Source organism: Anabrus simplex, chromosome 2 (assembly GCF_040414725.1).
Source record: "Anabrus simplex isolate iqAnaSimp1 chromosome 2, ASM4041472v1, whole genome shotgun sequence".
In the NCBI taxonomy this organism is placed as follows: Eukaryota; Metazoa; Arthropoda; class Insecta; order Orthoptera; family Tettigoniidae; genus Anabrus; species Anabrus simplex.
This window is the reverse complement of record NC_090266.1, coordinates 607,838,067-607,854,980: the sequence shown is the minus strand read 5'-3', so window position 1 is coordinate 607,854,980 and position 16,914 is coordinate 607,838,067. Positions and strand designations below refer to the sequence as shown.

At 38.8% G+C, this 16,914-nt stretch overlaps 1 protein-coding gene across 1 annotated transcript in view; it reads left to right on the top strand.

Moving 5' to 3' along the window:
* Nucleotides 1-16,914, top strand: part of LOC136864250 (transmembrane protein 192) — a 188,238-nt gene that overhangs the window by 109,074 nt on the left and 62,250 nt on the right. The window contains exon 4 of the mRNA XM_067140993.2: nt 12,332-12,446. Coding sequence (XP_066997094.1) covers nt 12,332-12,446 — 115 coding nt within the window. The remainder of the gene's footprint in view (nt 1-12,331; nt 12,447-16,914) is intronic.

The window sequence follows — 16,914 nt, the reverse complement described above, 5'->3', positions numbered from 1 at the left end:
GTTCCCTAGGTTTGTTACTTGTTCCTGAAGTCAGGAGCTTCCTTCAGTTTGGTTAGATATTCTGGTGAACTGACTTGATGAATTAAAATTTTTGCCCTGTATAAATATGGAAAATATATCACAGGTTGTATGTTATTCGGGTTCGTTACCAACTCTTATATTTCATACGTAGATGGTTGTGAATAGTTATTGTTCTCAGTGGTGTATGTAGCAAAATAATAATAATTTAATATGATATTGATATCTTATTGCACTGTGTACTTAGTAAGTTTGTTCGAGTTCATTCCACTGTTGATAAGTTCGCATAATATGTGGGACGTTGAAGATGGATCCAAGAAAACTGTTGGCAATACTGGCTGCAACAGCGTGTTATATTCATAATGGCTGCCAGCTGTGAGCAAGACGTGTGTGATGCCGTGACGCTTGAGTCCCCTGTGAAATACTTTAAAACTAACAAAAGTAGAGAAAAATAAAGTAGAAAATCTAAACCAAATTGTTTTAAACGTTTACAGTAGCCTACGAGATTAGAATCCACTGTGGACTGTGGAAGACGTGAAAAAGTCCGCGCAGCTGATCGGCGTTTCTGTGTACAGTGTTTACGCCGCTCGCTTGGAATGGAAAATCCAAGTCTCCAGGGAAAGAAAGATGTCAGCTCAGCACTCGCCGTAAATAAAACAGGAAGGGCCTTAACACGGTATGGGAATAGGATGTTTGGCGTATTCGACGATGATAATAATAATAATAATAATAATAATAATAATAATAATGTGTACTTTACTTTATATTCGCAACCGCACTCTACCTACAGAAATGTTGTCATGAGAGGATCATGAGTTCGTTTTTACCTTCCGAATGACGAGACTACAATATTTACAACATTCCTGGAAGCATTGTATTTTGCAATCCCACTCACCGGTGGGTTTTTCAGCTTTTTTAACTATGAGAAACTGCCACTGACAGTCGTTGCAAGAGAGCGGGATCGTATACGTATGTGGTAAGTCTCCATGTGCCTCACACAAATCGCATTATGAAACAAAAATAATTCTTGCTTCTCTTGCCTCGGAATTCGTCAGTAATCTGTAGGTTTTATATGGTCAATGGAGGAATAAATAGGTATGGTACGTAATCAAAGTACAGCTATGTGAAAGGCAATGATTTCGTTTGATGCTTCACTATTTCAGAATGAAGCACTGTACTTGTCAGATGGACGCACGGCGTTAATGATAAGCTGGTTGTGGCGTAGATGGAGAACCACGATGAGACGGGAAGGGGGAACAGGGGACGTGCTCACATGCGGAAGGATACTTTTCCTAAGCTCTTAACTTGAATTTCAGTATAGTAGTAGTAGTAGTAGTAGTAGTAGTAGTAGTAGTAGTAGTAGTAGTAGTCTTTCAAGGTGTCACCTGCGTGGGACTAGGTCCCAAATTACAACTCTGGATGTGATCCAGTAAGGTGATAATGAGGCCGTTCCTCTGGAGTACAGACGCTGCATAATGGATTCCAGTGGCATTTTCTCCACTGTGGGGACCATCACCCCACCTAAAGGGGCTCATTCGCCCAAAGCCATAGACCCCCTTAGGTAGTCAGGTTATTTCCCGCCGCCCAACACTCGGTGTTGCAGTTTTACAGTTGGGTGCCAGACCAGCAAACCCTCCTCCTTTCTCATTCCAGACTTGGGACCAGACCGAAACAAATCAACAACATGCATATTTTCAACTGAGGAAAGGCCACAAAGATCGGAACGTCTGAAGAAGTACTGGGAGGACCGCAAAGCTCAAACAATCCCTTCAAAGAGACCTTAACAATGGACTGACTAAAGTGATCCTATGCGGTCATAAAAGAATAATAATAATAAGAAGAAATAGCAACAGCAGCTGTAGTAGTATTGTTAACTTAAAACCAAAGCAGTGGTTAAGGAGTTATTTTGTGGATGCAGTTACTCTCAATGCAGGTTGTCAGAAAATAAATTATGAACTATATTATTCAAATTCTGTGTAACATGTATGTATATTATTAACTTCTAATTCTAAACTGTATGTTTGTATGACACTTTGCCATTATTTTAAGACCTAGGTAGAGGCTAAGACTCTTCAAGGAAACCAGCATTGCCATTTCTGTCTGTAACTTTGATTGTTTGACATGGTTCCACAAAAGTGATGCAGGAAAGAAAGAAAGAGGGGAAGAAAGAAAGTATAAGTGGGCTTTGATTCATCTTGGTTTTATGGCATCCGAGGCAGCTAGGCATTTCCATGTTTCAGAAGAAATAGTAGCTCAGAGATGGGTGCAAAGTTATCGATGTTCAGGAATTTTTGGCTGGAAAGCTGGGAATGGTAAAAGGAAAATTTTGAAGGAAAATTTCAACACCACAACAGGATACCAGATTAGTGACAGAGGTTGAAAAGAATCTCTTTCATACTGCTGAAACTTTGAAGGCAGTTATTAATTTTCCTGGCCATGACCAGACCGAGAGAAATTGTTTAAGGGCCACCAATTTGAGATTCTGATGTGCCATTACTAGGGAAGTTCATAAGGAGATCATTTAGGCTTTACTGTGGGAAGTGAAGATCAGGATTGGAAAGGAGTGATCTTTTGTGATGAAGCCTCCTTTTCTATTAGCAAGGAAGAGCTCACATTTGTATATCATCCTCCTGGAACCCAATTCAAACACAGATATGCTGCCATTCATGCCTACAGTGGTAGAGTGTTTGTCTCTTGTTGGAATGGATTTTTCGTCATGGGGTGGGCACAGTCCATTGCAATCATGGAAAATTGAACCAGCAGAAATATCAATGATTGCTGGAATGCTATATGGTTGTTTATGCTAGGTGGTTATATGCTGCTGAAATTCTTCAGTTTCAGCAGAATAATAATCCCGTCCACACATCTCAATTGATTTGAGACTGGTTTGCGTGGAGATAAGATATCGAACTGATGGACTGGCTTCGTTACTCTCTGTACTGTAACCCAGTTGGGAAAATGTGGACACAAGTAAAGAAGCATATGAAGATAAATTTGTGGAAGTTCATCCAGAATGCCTGGGATGTCGTTGCTGAGAACTGAAGTTTGAAATAAAATAGTCAGTTCCATGCCCACTCGAGTGGAAAAATGTGATCTGGTTGGGAGGAGGAGGACTAAATATAAATTGTGGTTTTTTTTAAAACTTTTAATTGTTTGAATTTTCATAGGCAGACGCCAGTATTTTTTCATTTATGCCATGAAATATAATTTTGTTGAGAATTAATCTTTTTCTTTTTGCAGCCATAATGTCATAAGAAATAATGATAAAGTTAAGAAATTGTACAAGAATGTAACAATTAGAATGAAAGATATTGAGAAGCAGATGATTATGGCAGAATGTAAGACTAAAAGAACATTAACAGAATTCTGCAAAATTATCCATAAAATGTCAATAAAGAAAGAAAGGTTTCCAAACATGGACGTAGGATGTACTGTATATCTCTGTGATGTACAGGGTGGTTGGAAACAACGTGACCCGGATACATGAGCGTTAGAGCATTGGTCATGCTGATAAATAATTTGAAAAAAATAGTCCGATATATCGCACCATTGTCACTTTATCAGCTGCTCAAGTTAGCAAATCAGATCGCTTCATGGGCGAATTCAAATGAGCTTTGCACGGCGGTGTTGCTTAAACTGTACGTGACTTAAGAATGGCTTGAGAGCCATGCCGAGAAATCAGCATCAAACGCAAACACACCGTGGGTGTGTCACCGTAGCGTACTTGCTTTGGTGTGATCCTGTCAGCTCAGAGGTCTGTATTCAGACCCCTTCCCTGCTGAAGTTTCATTCTTTGTCCGGTGTTCCAGTCTTAAGCCGCGTACAGATTTAGCAACACCACCTCTCAAAGCCCAGTCCGGTCTCTCAAAGCTCTGTCAAATTCTGACCTCAACATTTGGTCTCCCATTTCATCAGCATCAACAGACTCTTCTTGTTCCAGAACCATATCATCTATGTCTTTACCTTGGTACAACTGTTGAATATGTTCCTGCCATCTTTTTGCCTTGTCTTCTTTCCCTAGAAGTGGTTTTCCATGTGAGCTCTTATATTCATACACCTAGTTTTCCTTTCTCTTAACATTTCCTTGATTTACCTGTATACAGTACCTACATTTCTTAGGACCATACAACGTTCAACTCCCTTGCACTTCTCCTTCAGCCATTCTTCCCTAGCTGCCCTGCACTTTCTATCCACTTCATTCTTTAATTGCCTGTATTCCTTTCTGCCCTCTTCATTTTTTGCATTCTTTTACTCTTGTCATTCATCAATCAGGTCTAGTATCTCCTGAGTTATCCATTAATTTTTAGTTGATTTTTCTTTTCTTCCTAACATTTCTTCAGCAGCCCTAGAGACCTCATTCTTCATGACTGTCCATTCTTCCTCTATTGTGTTTCCTTCAGCCTTTTCATTTAGTTTTTGTGCAACATGTTCCTTGAAACAGCTTCAGTAAAAAATTCTTGCCAGAATATAGAGCAAGTAACAACATTCACTTACCTTGGTCAGAAGATCAGTGATGATTGTAAATATGCTGTAGAAGTTAAGTTCCACATTGTTCAAAAACGCTTGATTTATGCTAAAACACACACTACTCAGCAACAGTAAATAAAGTTTTCACACATTAGTACAGCTCCTACACTCACTTTGTATGGACTGTTGCATTGTGTTGAAACCTGAACACAACACTAAACAGAAAATGACCGCGCGGAAGGATTTGAATTGTGGTGCTTCCGTAGGATTATGAAAATCTTGAGAAAGGATAAGATTTCTAAGTCCAAGGTTCTAGGGATGATAAATCAGAGGAAAACTTCGGTACACCCCATTCTCAAGCAGTGTTGGTCCTGGTAGGGACATGCGATGCAAAATTCAGAATTCACACAGAGAGTAGTAGATGGTTTCATTAAAAGAAAGGCGCCATGTGGATGACCGAGATACAGTTTTTTCAAGCAAATCTTAAATGACCTAGGAGTAGACAGCTATGTGGCCATTAAGATGACTGTGAAGGATTGCCAAACTAGGAGGAACTTCATGGCAAAACTGACCAGTCCTAGGACTGATTACCTCTAAAGATGTAATACTGATGGAAAAAAGTTTTTCTTAACATGGGATATATAAATTATGATTCTGTATTGCTCATATACTGTACGTTATTCTAAAGTGAAAAAGCTGGGAAAGTGATTGCTCTTTGGATTCAAAACTGAATCCTCTGTTCTCCAGACGGATGTTTTACGTAATGGTGAATTGACTTCTTTGGAAACATTTGCTGGGCAACTTCTGGATTATGATGAATATGGGTTCAGTTTGTGCATCTTAGATTCACAATTGTTTTAAGAGAAACTAACCTCTAAAATAATATCTGTGTTTCAAAGTTCTAAGTTTACTCAGTTACTGGCATTGGCCTACAGAAAACACTGGGTTTCATCAAGTGGTTTCGTAGCAGTTAAGTTCTTGCTCATTAGATGCCTCCAAAGACAGGTAATTTAACTTCAAAAAGGTAGTATCCCTCTCTTGTACGTTGGTTATTTTAGTATGAGGGCCATTCAAAAAGAAATTAGCCAGAGGCTATGAAATGAAATGAAAACCGCCGAAAGGATCGTAATACAATTGCCTGCGGAAGAAGGTGTGGTCCCTATAAGAGCACTGAGTTCCTAAACTCACCACTGGTGGGACATGGGTGCACAGCACATGACGAGAGAGCGAGCACACGCACACGTTGGATCGCCCACTGAATCCAGTCGTGTGGAAAACAGTGAAATGGTGGCTTCAAAAGAAGTGTAAAGGGATGTAGAGCACTTCCTGACAGCAGGAGGAGTGAAGGGGAAAGAAAATTCATCAAAGAATGGCACAAACGTACGGAGAGCACTGCATCTCCATTGCAAGAGTCAAGGTACGGAACAAGCGATTCAGGGAAGGACACATCTCATTGGCCGATGTTGCACAGTCTGGAACACCACTCTGCATTACCGATGCCATTGTCCAGCAGGTGGATGCCCTCATTATATAGGACGGGCGAGTTACGGTAGCAGACATTGCCACAGAAGTCGGAGTGAGCGTTGGACATGTTCACGCCATCATTAGGGACAGATTGAAGTTTCGCTAAAAGTGCGTCCAATGGGTGCATCATAGTATCCAACTAACACAGGAAGCATGTTGAATGGACCTCTCTCTTGAACATCTGCTGCGCTGTGCCAAGGAATGGAATGAGTTCCTGTCATGTGTGGCCACTGAACAAGAGACATGGTGTCATCATTTAGAACCCGAGTCAAAACAACTAAGTTTCCTGTGGAAGCATGCAGGACCGTTGCCACCCAAAAAATCCAATGTGAGCTAAAGAAGGCTCTTAGAGGCAAACAATTTACCTTGGACACAGATGTCAAGCGGTATGTTCAAAACTGTTTCACAACGTAGCCCCAGGAATTTTACAAGATGGCCATTCACCGCCTTGTGTCGCAGTGGGACAAGTGTCTCAATAGTGCTGGGCAATAATACTTTTGAAATAATGGTACAAGTTTTCATTTTATAGCCTCCAGCTCGTTCATTTTTGAATGCCCCTTATAGATTGGATAATGGACCTCAGAGAGTGGGGAAATTCAGGTTTAAGCTCTGAAGTCTGTCACATTTTCAGCTCTTTCATCATCATGACTGCCACGGAAGAAACTATCTTCTGAAACAATTTCTGTCAATCAGTCTGTCAATCAATCAATCAATCAATCAGTCAATCAATCATTACTGATCTTCATTTAGGTCCCTGGTGGCAGATTCACTATCAGTTGTTTACCTGGTCTTTTCTTTAATAATTTCAAAGAATTTGAAAATTTATTGAACATCTCCTTTGATAAATTATTTCATTCCATAACTCCTCTTCCTATAAACAAATATTTTCCCCAATTTGTCCTCTTGAATTCCAACTTTATCTTCATATAGTGATCTTTTTTACTTTTAAAAACACCACTCAAACTTATTTGTCTGCTAATGTCATTCCATACCACCTCTCCACTGTCTGGCTCCATGGCTAAATGTTTAGCATGCTAGCCTTTGGTTCAAGGGGACCCGGGTTCAATTCCCAGCCAGGTTGGGGATTTTAACTCTTGTTAGTTAATTCCTCTGGCTCAGAGGCTGGGTGTTTGTGCCGTCTTCAGCATTAGAATTCATTTCAGGTAAGGCCCCATCCTGACAGACACGCAGATTGCCTAGACGGCATCAACTCGAAAGACCTGCACTAGGCCTCTCAGGAGCCCACACGCCATTATTATTATTATTATTATTATTATTATTATTATTATTATTATTATTATTATTAATCTCTCCACTAATAGCTCGGAACATACTGCATATGATATAGATATTGATTCCCATAGGGAACCTGAATTACTTGTCCCGAATGAGTAAATTCATAATACCAATATAAATGGTCCATTATTGGACATGATAAATTTTCTAGCTAACTCATTCTTGGTTGCCAGTGTTTTGCCCCAGTGTGCTAAGTTGGGCTTATCAGTTGGTAAATAGCACACCCATCAAGACGCATGGCTAGTGCATACCGTGGAGGCCACTGCGTAGGCTACTTGGAGCCACTGGCAGTGCCAATGCACTATGGGAGACTTCGTCTTATTACCAAAAATTGATGCCTGCCTGGCCATCAGATGATATAGATATTGATTCCCATAGGGAACCTGAAATATTTGTCTCGAATGAGTAAATTCATAATACAAATATAAATGTCCAGCTCCATGGCTAAATGGTTAGCGTGCTGGCCTTTGCTCACAGGGGCCCCGGGTTTGATTCCCGGCAGGGTCGGAAATTTTAACAATCATTGGTTAATTTCGCTGGCACGGGGGCTGGGTGTATGTGTCGTCTTCATCATCATTTCATCCACATCACAACGCACAGGTCGCCTATGGGTGTCATATTAAAAGACCTGTACCTGGCGAGCCGAACTTGTCCTCGGACACTCCCGGCACTAAAAGCCATACACTATTTCATTTACCAATATAAATGGTCTGTTATTGGACATTATAAATTTTCCAGCTAACTCATTCCTGGTTGTCGGCGTCTACATTTGCTAAATTATATTGAGTAAGGGACCTTTCTGTTCGTAATGTAAAATCTTTAAACATGATATAGCCTTTTGGGCTTATGCCATGTCAGGAAAATGTGAAATTCTTTATGTTTCGCAGAGAACTTTGCTCTGCGTCTTCAGAAAAAATTTTGACTGTTCACGAGAAAGGCTTCTCAAGAATGAGGTTTGAATTTAGACGTTATAATAGAAGTGGAAGTGGTACGTTCATTCATCACCAAATGGCTCACCGGACGAGGTACAGCGCTAGCGTTCGAAGTGGAAGCTGACGGAACCATCAGAATCGGTCTGCGAGGGAGTCACATATGAAAGTATGACATAGACACAAGCCTGGAATGAAACATCTGGCGATGAGGAACGTACGAATTTGGAAAACAGCGACTCTGATATTTGGGCCCTTAAAACAGTAATCACCATTATTTCTGAGTTTCATGTTCAGTATATTATTTCTAGTATGGAAGAATTCTGTTCATTACAGGTGTATACAATATGGTGCCACTGTGATATGTGGGAGCAACATATGGCACCTGATATCAGAACATGATTTGTTGTTCATCAGTGATTAGGTTTGCTTGTTTTAAAATGAAACAAATATTATTTTCTTTGTTGATGAACATCTTTATGAAAGTATGATGCAGTGTTGTTTGATGGTATGCATTTTGTTTGTTAAACTCATTTTTATGAGTTACAGTGTCTTATACTACTATCTAATGTCCTTGAGACTGTTTTATAAGATTCTCTCAAATGACAAATGCTGCCAACTTATATATGAACTTACCTGTAGTGCTTGCAAAAGGTTGCAAAAGTTGGATGTTTCAATAAGTAGTTTAATGACTTTCCTTTTGTGTGGCCAAAATATGGAAATTATTTCCAAGAGAAAAATTAATGTCCAAATGTGTATTGCACTTCAGATGCATTTAGACTTAAAATTTCTCAAAACACTTGGATTGTGGAATGCACTATAAGTGGCAGTTTAAGTATGAAGAATTCAAATACAAGTTATGTATCTTGGAGTGATAGCGAATCTGCCACCTGGGTGACTGTCCTAAATGCAGATCAGTGGTTATTGATTGACTGTGATTTTATCCCAATATTGGCAAATAATAACTATCAGTGGATTAACACTTGCTCTTATGCTCTACACACATTTAGATTGGCCCTGTTTAAACCTGCTCTCCCTTCTCCACAGGCAGGGGCAAAGTTATGCCCAAGCATGTAAGAATACAATTTCAAGCTTGAGATTAGTGAAATCCATTTGCATTTGCTAACTAGGTTTCAGTGAATAAATGTAAATCAAAAATGGACTATTATCAATAACTAATAAGCAATTATTTGAAAACCCAAATGGTATTTGATTCCTTGTTTGATAGATACTTTCCTGAAGTGAGGTTAATCACAGGGTGCTTTACATATAATACCGTCAAATGGGGTAATTCCGATCATTTTTTAAGGTATTTTTTCGGATACGTCCCACGTTATTTACGTAGTACTTACGAAATTAAATATATAAGATTAATGATTCATTAGCCTTTATTTGACGTAACAAAGAATCGTAAGTAGTTGATAATATTGAAAAAAATTAATAAAAATCGGTGATCGGTGTTACCCCATGGAGTGGGGTAATTCCGATCAGTCATTTATTTTTCTTGATTATCGGTATTTGACCGTCTTATGGGTAATACCGATCACATTTTTACTTTTTTAAATATTTCTTAACATATAAACCTAAAACAAAGCAAATAAACAATCATTAAATCACTAAAAATAAGAAAATTGAAGTCTCTAAACACATTCTGTTTTCAAGCTATTTAGTAAAACTATTCGAACCAATAGTAAAGAAGATACGGGATATTTTACTAATAGTAAAGTAAAACATAATAAAATAGATAAGACATATTAAACAGTTTATACAGATAAAAATGTTACATTTAAGAGGCACTAATCACAATTTTTTACACAAGGACATAGTCGCCTTCTACTCCACATCAACATGTTCTATATCAAGGAAAATGAACTTCCCTCGTTTGCAGTACGCTGGTATAAGTTTCCTCTCAATTCGTTCCTTTTCGATTTCCATTACATCGGAAATGTCTGGAAATACAAAATATGTTGTGCCAGCCAGGATCCTCTTCCTCAGAAAATTTGCTTCGAGTGTGCCCGGACTAACTCTCACCAGCTGGCCAATGAAACGCCGAATTCTCTTCTTCGTCGGAAATGCAACGAGAACAAAGTCATTTATAGACAACCCATCTTCCCCCCCCCACTTTCATGAGAAGATAGAGTTTCTGCGGTGGAGATGGCGTGACAGGTTTCCCTCACCTCAAAACTTGAATTGTCTTCTTCTGATGTTGATTCTTCTTCTGAAATTACTTCAGTCTCTATACTTTCATCATCATCATCATCATCATCATCATCATCATCCTTGTCAGCTGCATTGGTGGCCAAATCTCTCACCACGATCCCTTTGCCGGGAGGAACAGTCAAGCGCTTCGCACGGCGAACCGGTGAATTTGTACTTGCCTCTCCAACCCGGGCTCGCTCGAGATGTTGAACGAACGATGCAGTACACGATCGTTCTCGACTGATGTCATCAGCACTGTCATCATGTGGAATCTGGCGTAGCACGTTTTCTGGACAGAAAGGAACAATACCCGTTTTTCTGAACCCAGAAATAATATTCGTTGCACAGTTTACACCTATCTTATTAAATGTCTCTTTTAGAAGTTTAGGGAACTCTGATTTGTGCACCACTCCCCTATTCGTTTTCTTCCATTCATCCAGCACACTTCGCCAAGCCATCTTTAGGGGACGAAAGAAGGCAACATCAAGAGGCTGGCAAAGGTGGGTAGCATTCGGAGGCAATAGAACAAATTTGACGTCATGCTTTTCACATAGCTTGATTACATTAATTGAGAGATGGCTCGACAAGTTATCGCCTATCATGACCTTGGGCCCCTGTAATGTCTTTATATAAAGCAACATAATTTTCTTAAACCATGCCTCGAACATCGTAAGATCAAACCAGCCACTCATATTTCGGCTATAGCCAGCACCGCTGATCCCTCCTTCTGCCCACGTGTCATACAGATGCTAACTTTTGTAGACGGTGAATGGTGGTAACACTGTGCCGTCTGCAGCCGCAGCCACCATAACACTGATACAAGTTTTCGACGAGTCTAAAATTCTCTCAGGATGTTTGACCCCACGTTTCACAACAACCTTCACATTTCCCGGGTCATCACAGAAATTTGTCTCATCATAATTTATAATATTTGACATAGGGACTCCCTCTAGTGTGTTTTGCAGGTTATGGAAATAGTCCATGATAATATCTCTCGTAACAGCTGCCCTGGATCGTTTGGTGCTCTCGCCAATCCTCACTGTGAGTTCCTGATTTCTCCTGAGAAAACCTCGAATCCATTCTAACCCGGGACGGTTATCTGCGAAACTTTTCTCGACCTTCCCAGCGTGGTTCAAGTAACCCTGGACGATGTTACGTATATCAGTATTTCTGATGGCACATAACAGCAGCCCTTCGACGAGAGTTTTTTCCTCCTCCCTGGTTAAGGCTGTCGGTGCACCCACCTTGTGTGAATATCTGCTCTTCAATTTGTCGTTTAGTGTGGTATATGGCACAGCAAACTGTTCAGATGCTCTCCGGATACTCATTTTCCCTTGACGGACAGCTTTTACTGCACTCTCTAAGTGGATAGGGTTATATCTACACCTTCCGACAGGTCCCAGTTTCTTCACATATGTCCTCACCATGATCGGTATTACCCTATAACAAGACAACTTCGTATATAAAAAGCCGTAACTTTAAAACAGTGTAATGTAGAAACTCGTGCAAAAGCTTTATATGATACCAAATAACAGAAGATAGGATTGCAGTATTAACTTACCGCCAGTGTATGGTATGTGACCTTCTGAAACAGAAGTTTCCAATGACAGCGATAATTTAATAAATTTCTCACTTCTTAACAACCTCTCCCGGTGAATTGTAGACAAGAATGCACATATTCTTAGTGCGCAGTCAGATAGCCAATAATGTTCCCTTTGTTTATACGCCGCGTATTGGATCCATTGTCGTCGCGGTTTCCCGGGAAGGCTCAATTTTCAGAAGGAAGACCGAATGATCGATAATGCCCCATTATATCTGAATTACCCCACGTTACGGTACCATTAGAATTTATATATTAATGTGAATTGAATGTAATTCTTTGTTGTCCATTTCCTCAGATTGTACATCATTATTTGAAAGCAAAACATCATACTTTGAGAGTTAATGGCTACCTGGAATTTTACAAAGAAACATATAACCACTCCAGGCTTCCATTCTACATTGTCTCTCTGTGTAAGTATATTATTCTCATTTATAGGCATTATTTTTTGTCTGATGTACCAAGTATGACGTACCATTTGCCTCTATCTAAATTAATCAACTCACTTCATGCTTAACATCTTTCTGTTAAGATGCACTAGCTAGTCATTATTGAGGATATATTTTGGATTTATTTTTAAGTTAATTAAATGATGCAAATCATGATCAAGGACTATTTTTGAATGAATGAATGAATGAATGAACTTTAAGTTATTAGCTGAACCTCTGAGTAATGAGTTGTAAGTTTTCAGCAGGTCAAGTAATTTATAAGTTTCAAAGATATACTGTAATCATCATCAGCGGTTGTTTCCACTGTAACCTGTGGAGTGAAACCGTCAGATTTTTTTCCTGTTGTGAAAATTGTGACATTACTGCTACTAGGAAACGAAAAGTTGGTTCGTGATTTTAAAAACTCACACCCATCATTATTGATCATTAATCTGAAGGTAGGGTAGGTTCATCAAAGAGACATCCTAAGTTTGTCTTTCTGTGGATGGTGTACTCTCCCTATACATATACACAAGATATTAGCTTGTCATTATTGATGATATATTTTACATTTGTTATAAAGTTAATGAAATGATTCAAGTGATGTTCAAGAGCTACTTCCGAATGAATGAAGGTACTTTTAAGTTACTAGCTGAACGTGTGAGTAATGGTGAGTAATAAATTGTTTGAGCTGCCGAAGACTTACAAGGGTGGAAGGCAAGTGATGCGTAGAAAGAGGACCATTAATAGATCTTGGTGAGAGGATTGAATGATTGTACAAATGCATAGATATAAAGTCACCATCAGTCACCATCATCAGTTCCCTGTTCCAGATTCTCTCTGGGTAGGGTAATGTACTAATGTTTTATGTCAATCAAAACTAGTTTTCAGACAAGAGGATTTTTACCTCAACATGTTTTTACTTTGTCAATCACGATCATTGTATTTTAATTGCACACACTTCATCAGTGTTTTTTAATTTGTTTTTATAAATGTAATATTGAGCTTCTACTGAGGATGGCCTTTGGATTAGGCTGAAACATGTATAGATATCATGCCATTTAATATAGATATTTGTTTTGTATTGAAAAGGAGGATCATAAATACTTCTTGTTTGTAAAGTGATAACTGTCAATACAGAATGAGATTTATAACATGCAATTAATGTGAAGATGGATTTTTTTTTTTTTTTGTTATTTGCTTTACGTCGCACCGACACAGATATGTCTTATGGCGACGATGGGATAGGAAAGGCCTAGGAAGTGGAAGGAAGTGGCCGTGGCCTTCATTAAGGTACAGTCCCGGCATTTTCCTGGTGTGAAAATGGGAAACCACGGAAAACCATCTTCAGGGGAAGATCAAATCGAGTGGATCTATCCCTACTGGATCCCAGACCCTTCTATCCCAAACTGAAGTTCTCCAAATCTATCTTCCATTTGCTTTCTAATAAAAAAACCCCATGGCACTACAGCCCTTGAAGGGCCTTGGCCTACCAAGCGACCGCTGCTCAGCCCGAAGGCCTGCAGATTACGAGGTGCCGTGTGGTCAGCACGACGAATCCTCTCGGCCGTTATTCTTGGCTTTCGAGACCAGGGCCGCTATCTCACCGTCAGATAGCTCCTCAGTTCTAATCACGTAGGCTGAGTGGACCTCGAACCAGCCCTCAGGTCCAGGTAAAAATCCCTGACCTGGCCGGGAATCGAACCCGGAGCCTCCGGGTAAGAGGCAGGCACGCTACCCCTACACCACAGGGCCGATTTGCTTTCTAATCCTTTTGTCTAATATCCTCTCAGATAGCTGTGTGCGGAATAAGAATGTTACCTCTGTAATTCTCCCTCCTGTCATTCCGCAATGGTATTTCTTCCATTCAAGTTTAAAAACTTCATGTTCATTCCGTATTGAACTGAGAATCTAATGGAAACGAGAGGTCCACCTATTCAATACCATATAATGTTATAAGATAAATTATAACATTTTATTATACTTAGTACCAGTTTCGATGCTGGTGTGCATCATCATCAGCCAAAAATAAGAAAAATATACATTGACAAGGTTACAATAAACAATACATAAAGTATACACAAATTTTACAAAACTGGCAAGACCTAATTAAAAACAAGAGCCATAAACATTAACTTATGACCTAAACCTAAAAATACCACCAGCTGTCTTAAAACTTTGAATATACTTCCTCTTGACAAAAGTCCTCTGAATCTACCAGCTGTCTTAAAACTTTGAATATACTTCCTCTTGACAAAAGTCCTGTGAATCTAAAAACATTAAACCATGTGCGAGCAGATTAAATTGAGCCAAGGACAAAAAACCAATGCTTCACTATCATAAAAGTCCAAGAGCATATTTTTATTTTTTTATTTTGTAAGAACATATGTATAAAAGGTTTTCTTGCTGAACATCCACTGAGTATTAGAGTAACAGGTGCAAGAATTAAGAAACCATTTTTCTATTGGTTAAAAATGGCTGTCATAGGTCTTCTCTAACTTAAAAAAGCATCTCCGAAAACTGTAAAAAGTAGTTAGTGGGACGTAAAACAAATAACATTAATTATTATTAACTTAAAAAACGCGGCTGATTCAGTCTGCTAAGTATTAAATAACAAGATATTTTTAAATGAAAAATGGCAGATGCCATGTTTCCAGGGTACTGGACGGTTCAAAGTAGGACCTGAAGCAAATAAAAAGAAAGAAAAGAATGTCAAGAAAGGCTTTTTTAAAAGATCTTGTCGTAAGAATTAACGTGAATAAGAGACTCACCTCTGGGAGTGTATATATTATGTGTGTTTTTAGACGTTTATTTTTAATTTTAATTAGGTCTTGCCAGTTTTGTAAAATTTGTGTATACTTTATGCATTGTTTATTGTAACCTTGTCAATGTATATTTTTCTTATAACGTCACACCAACACAGATAGGTCTTATGGCAATGATGGGATAGGAAAGGCCTAGGAGTTGGGAGGAAACGGCCGTGGCCTTAATTAGGGTGCAGCCCCAGCATTTGCCTGGTGTGAAAATGGGAAACAACGGAAAACCATCTTCAGGGCAGCCGACAGTGGGATTCGAACCCACTATATCCCGGATGCATGCTCACAGCCATGCCCCCCACTAACCGCACGGCCAACTCACCTGGTTAATGCCAGGTATAACCATTACCATGTGTTTAAATTTGAAACATTACTGTGATATTTCAGTTGTGATTTTGTAAATCAGTTTTACATTCACAGGGCGTGAAGCGTTTATGGACCTTATCATTACTACTCAAAGGCAATAATAATAATAATAATAATAATAATAATAATAATAATAATAATAATAATAATAATAATAACAACAACAATAACAAAGCACTAGGCTGATTTTTGGGAATGCAAATTTGAGAGAACAACTAAGCTGATTGACATCATAAAACATTCTGATATAAGCTCTCTTCCTGTAGATTTGCAGAGTGTCTTTAAAAGCATAAAAATTTGTTGCGATATATTATCAAATTATTAAAGAAAAATGTAGCATTCTTATTGTCTAATCCATTCACCAGTACTTGAAGACCGCATGAACCGTGGGAGCGCTGAACAGGAGGCACAATAAGGTGGAACAGGGTAGGCATGCATGTGCATTCGGATGCCTTGCTGGTTGGCTGTTCCAGTCTGTGTTGTGTTGCAGAGTCGGTTAGTTGAGAAGAAGATATTCAACACAATGTTACTGTCTCTTTGTAGCTCCTCCATTATTTGCTAGCTTGAAATGAGTCAGAGAAAGGTAATAGTCCTTTTCTCCATGTCATAATTTTAACACTAAGGCTGTGAACTTCTTCCACTCCAGTAGTTATGAAAGTGAGTAGGTCCTCTGTCATAATTTACTGTCATGGAAACCCAAAGGTTTGTACCTTTACTACATCATATCATAGGATATAAATTTCATGTTTTTATTATCTCTATTGAATTGTGATCACAATAATAACTGAACTTACGTGATATCGGTCCACCTTTTCAATACTATATTACGTAGTGTTTACATTATATTTTAAATCTAGGAACTAGTTTCGGCCTTGGCTGGCCATCAGCCATAATACAAAACTGTACAAAGACATCTAACAACTAAAACAAATGTACAAACATACACAAATAACTTTAAAAGGTATTAAAAGCATCTAGAATGAACAATGTGCACAACACGTAAATTATAAGATGAAATTAAAATAAGGCTCTCGATGAGTTCTAAAATCCTTACATGTGTTGTGTCATGTTAAAATGTTTCATTAGTGCTTCCTGTTAAAATATCTTGAAAATGCTGAAAAAGTTCTTCTATTGGAAGTTGTCACTGGTTGAGTCAAGGACAGCACAACAATATGTTTAAATAGCTGGTACGTTCTTAGATTACAACTGGTAGAGATTCGCAATTCAGTGCGGTGTCCGTGAAGTTAAATAAATGATAGCCAAAAATTAAT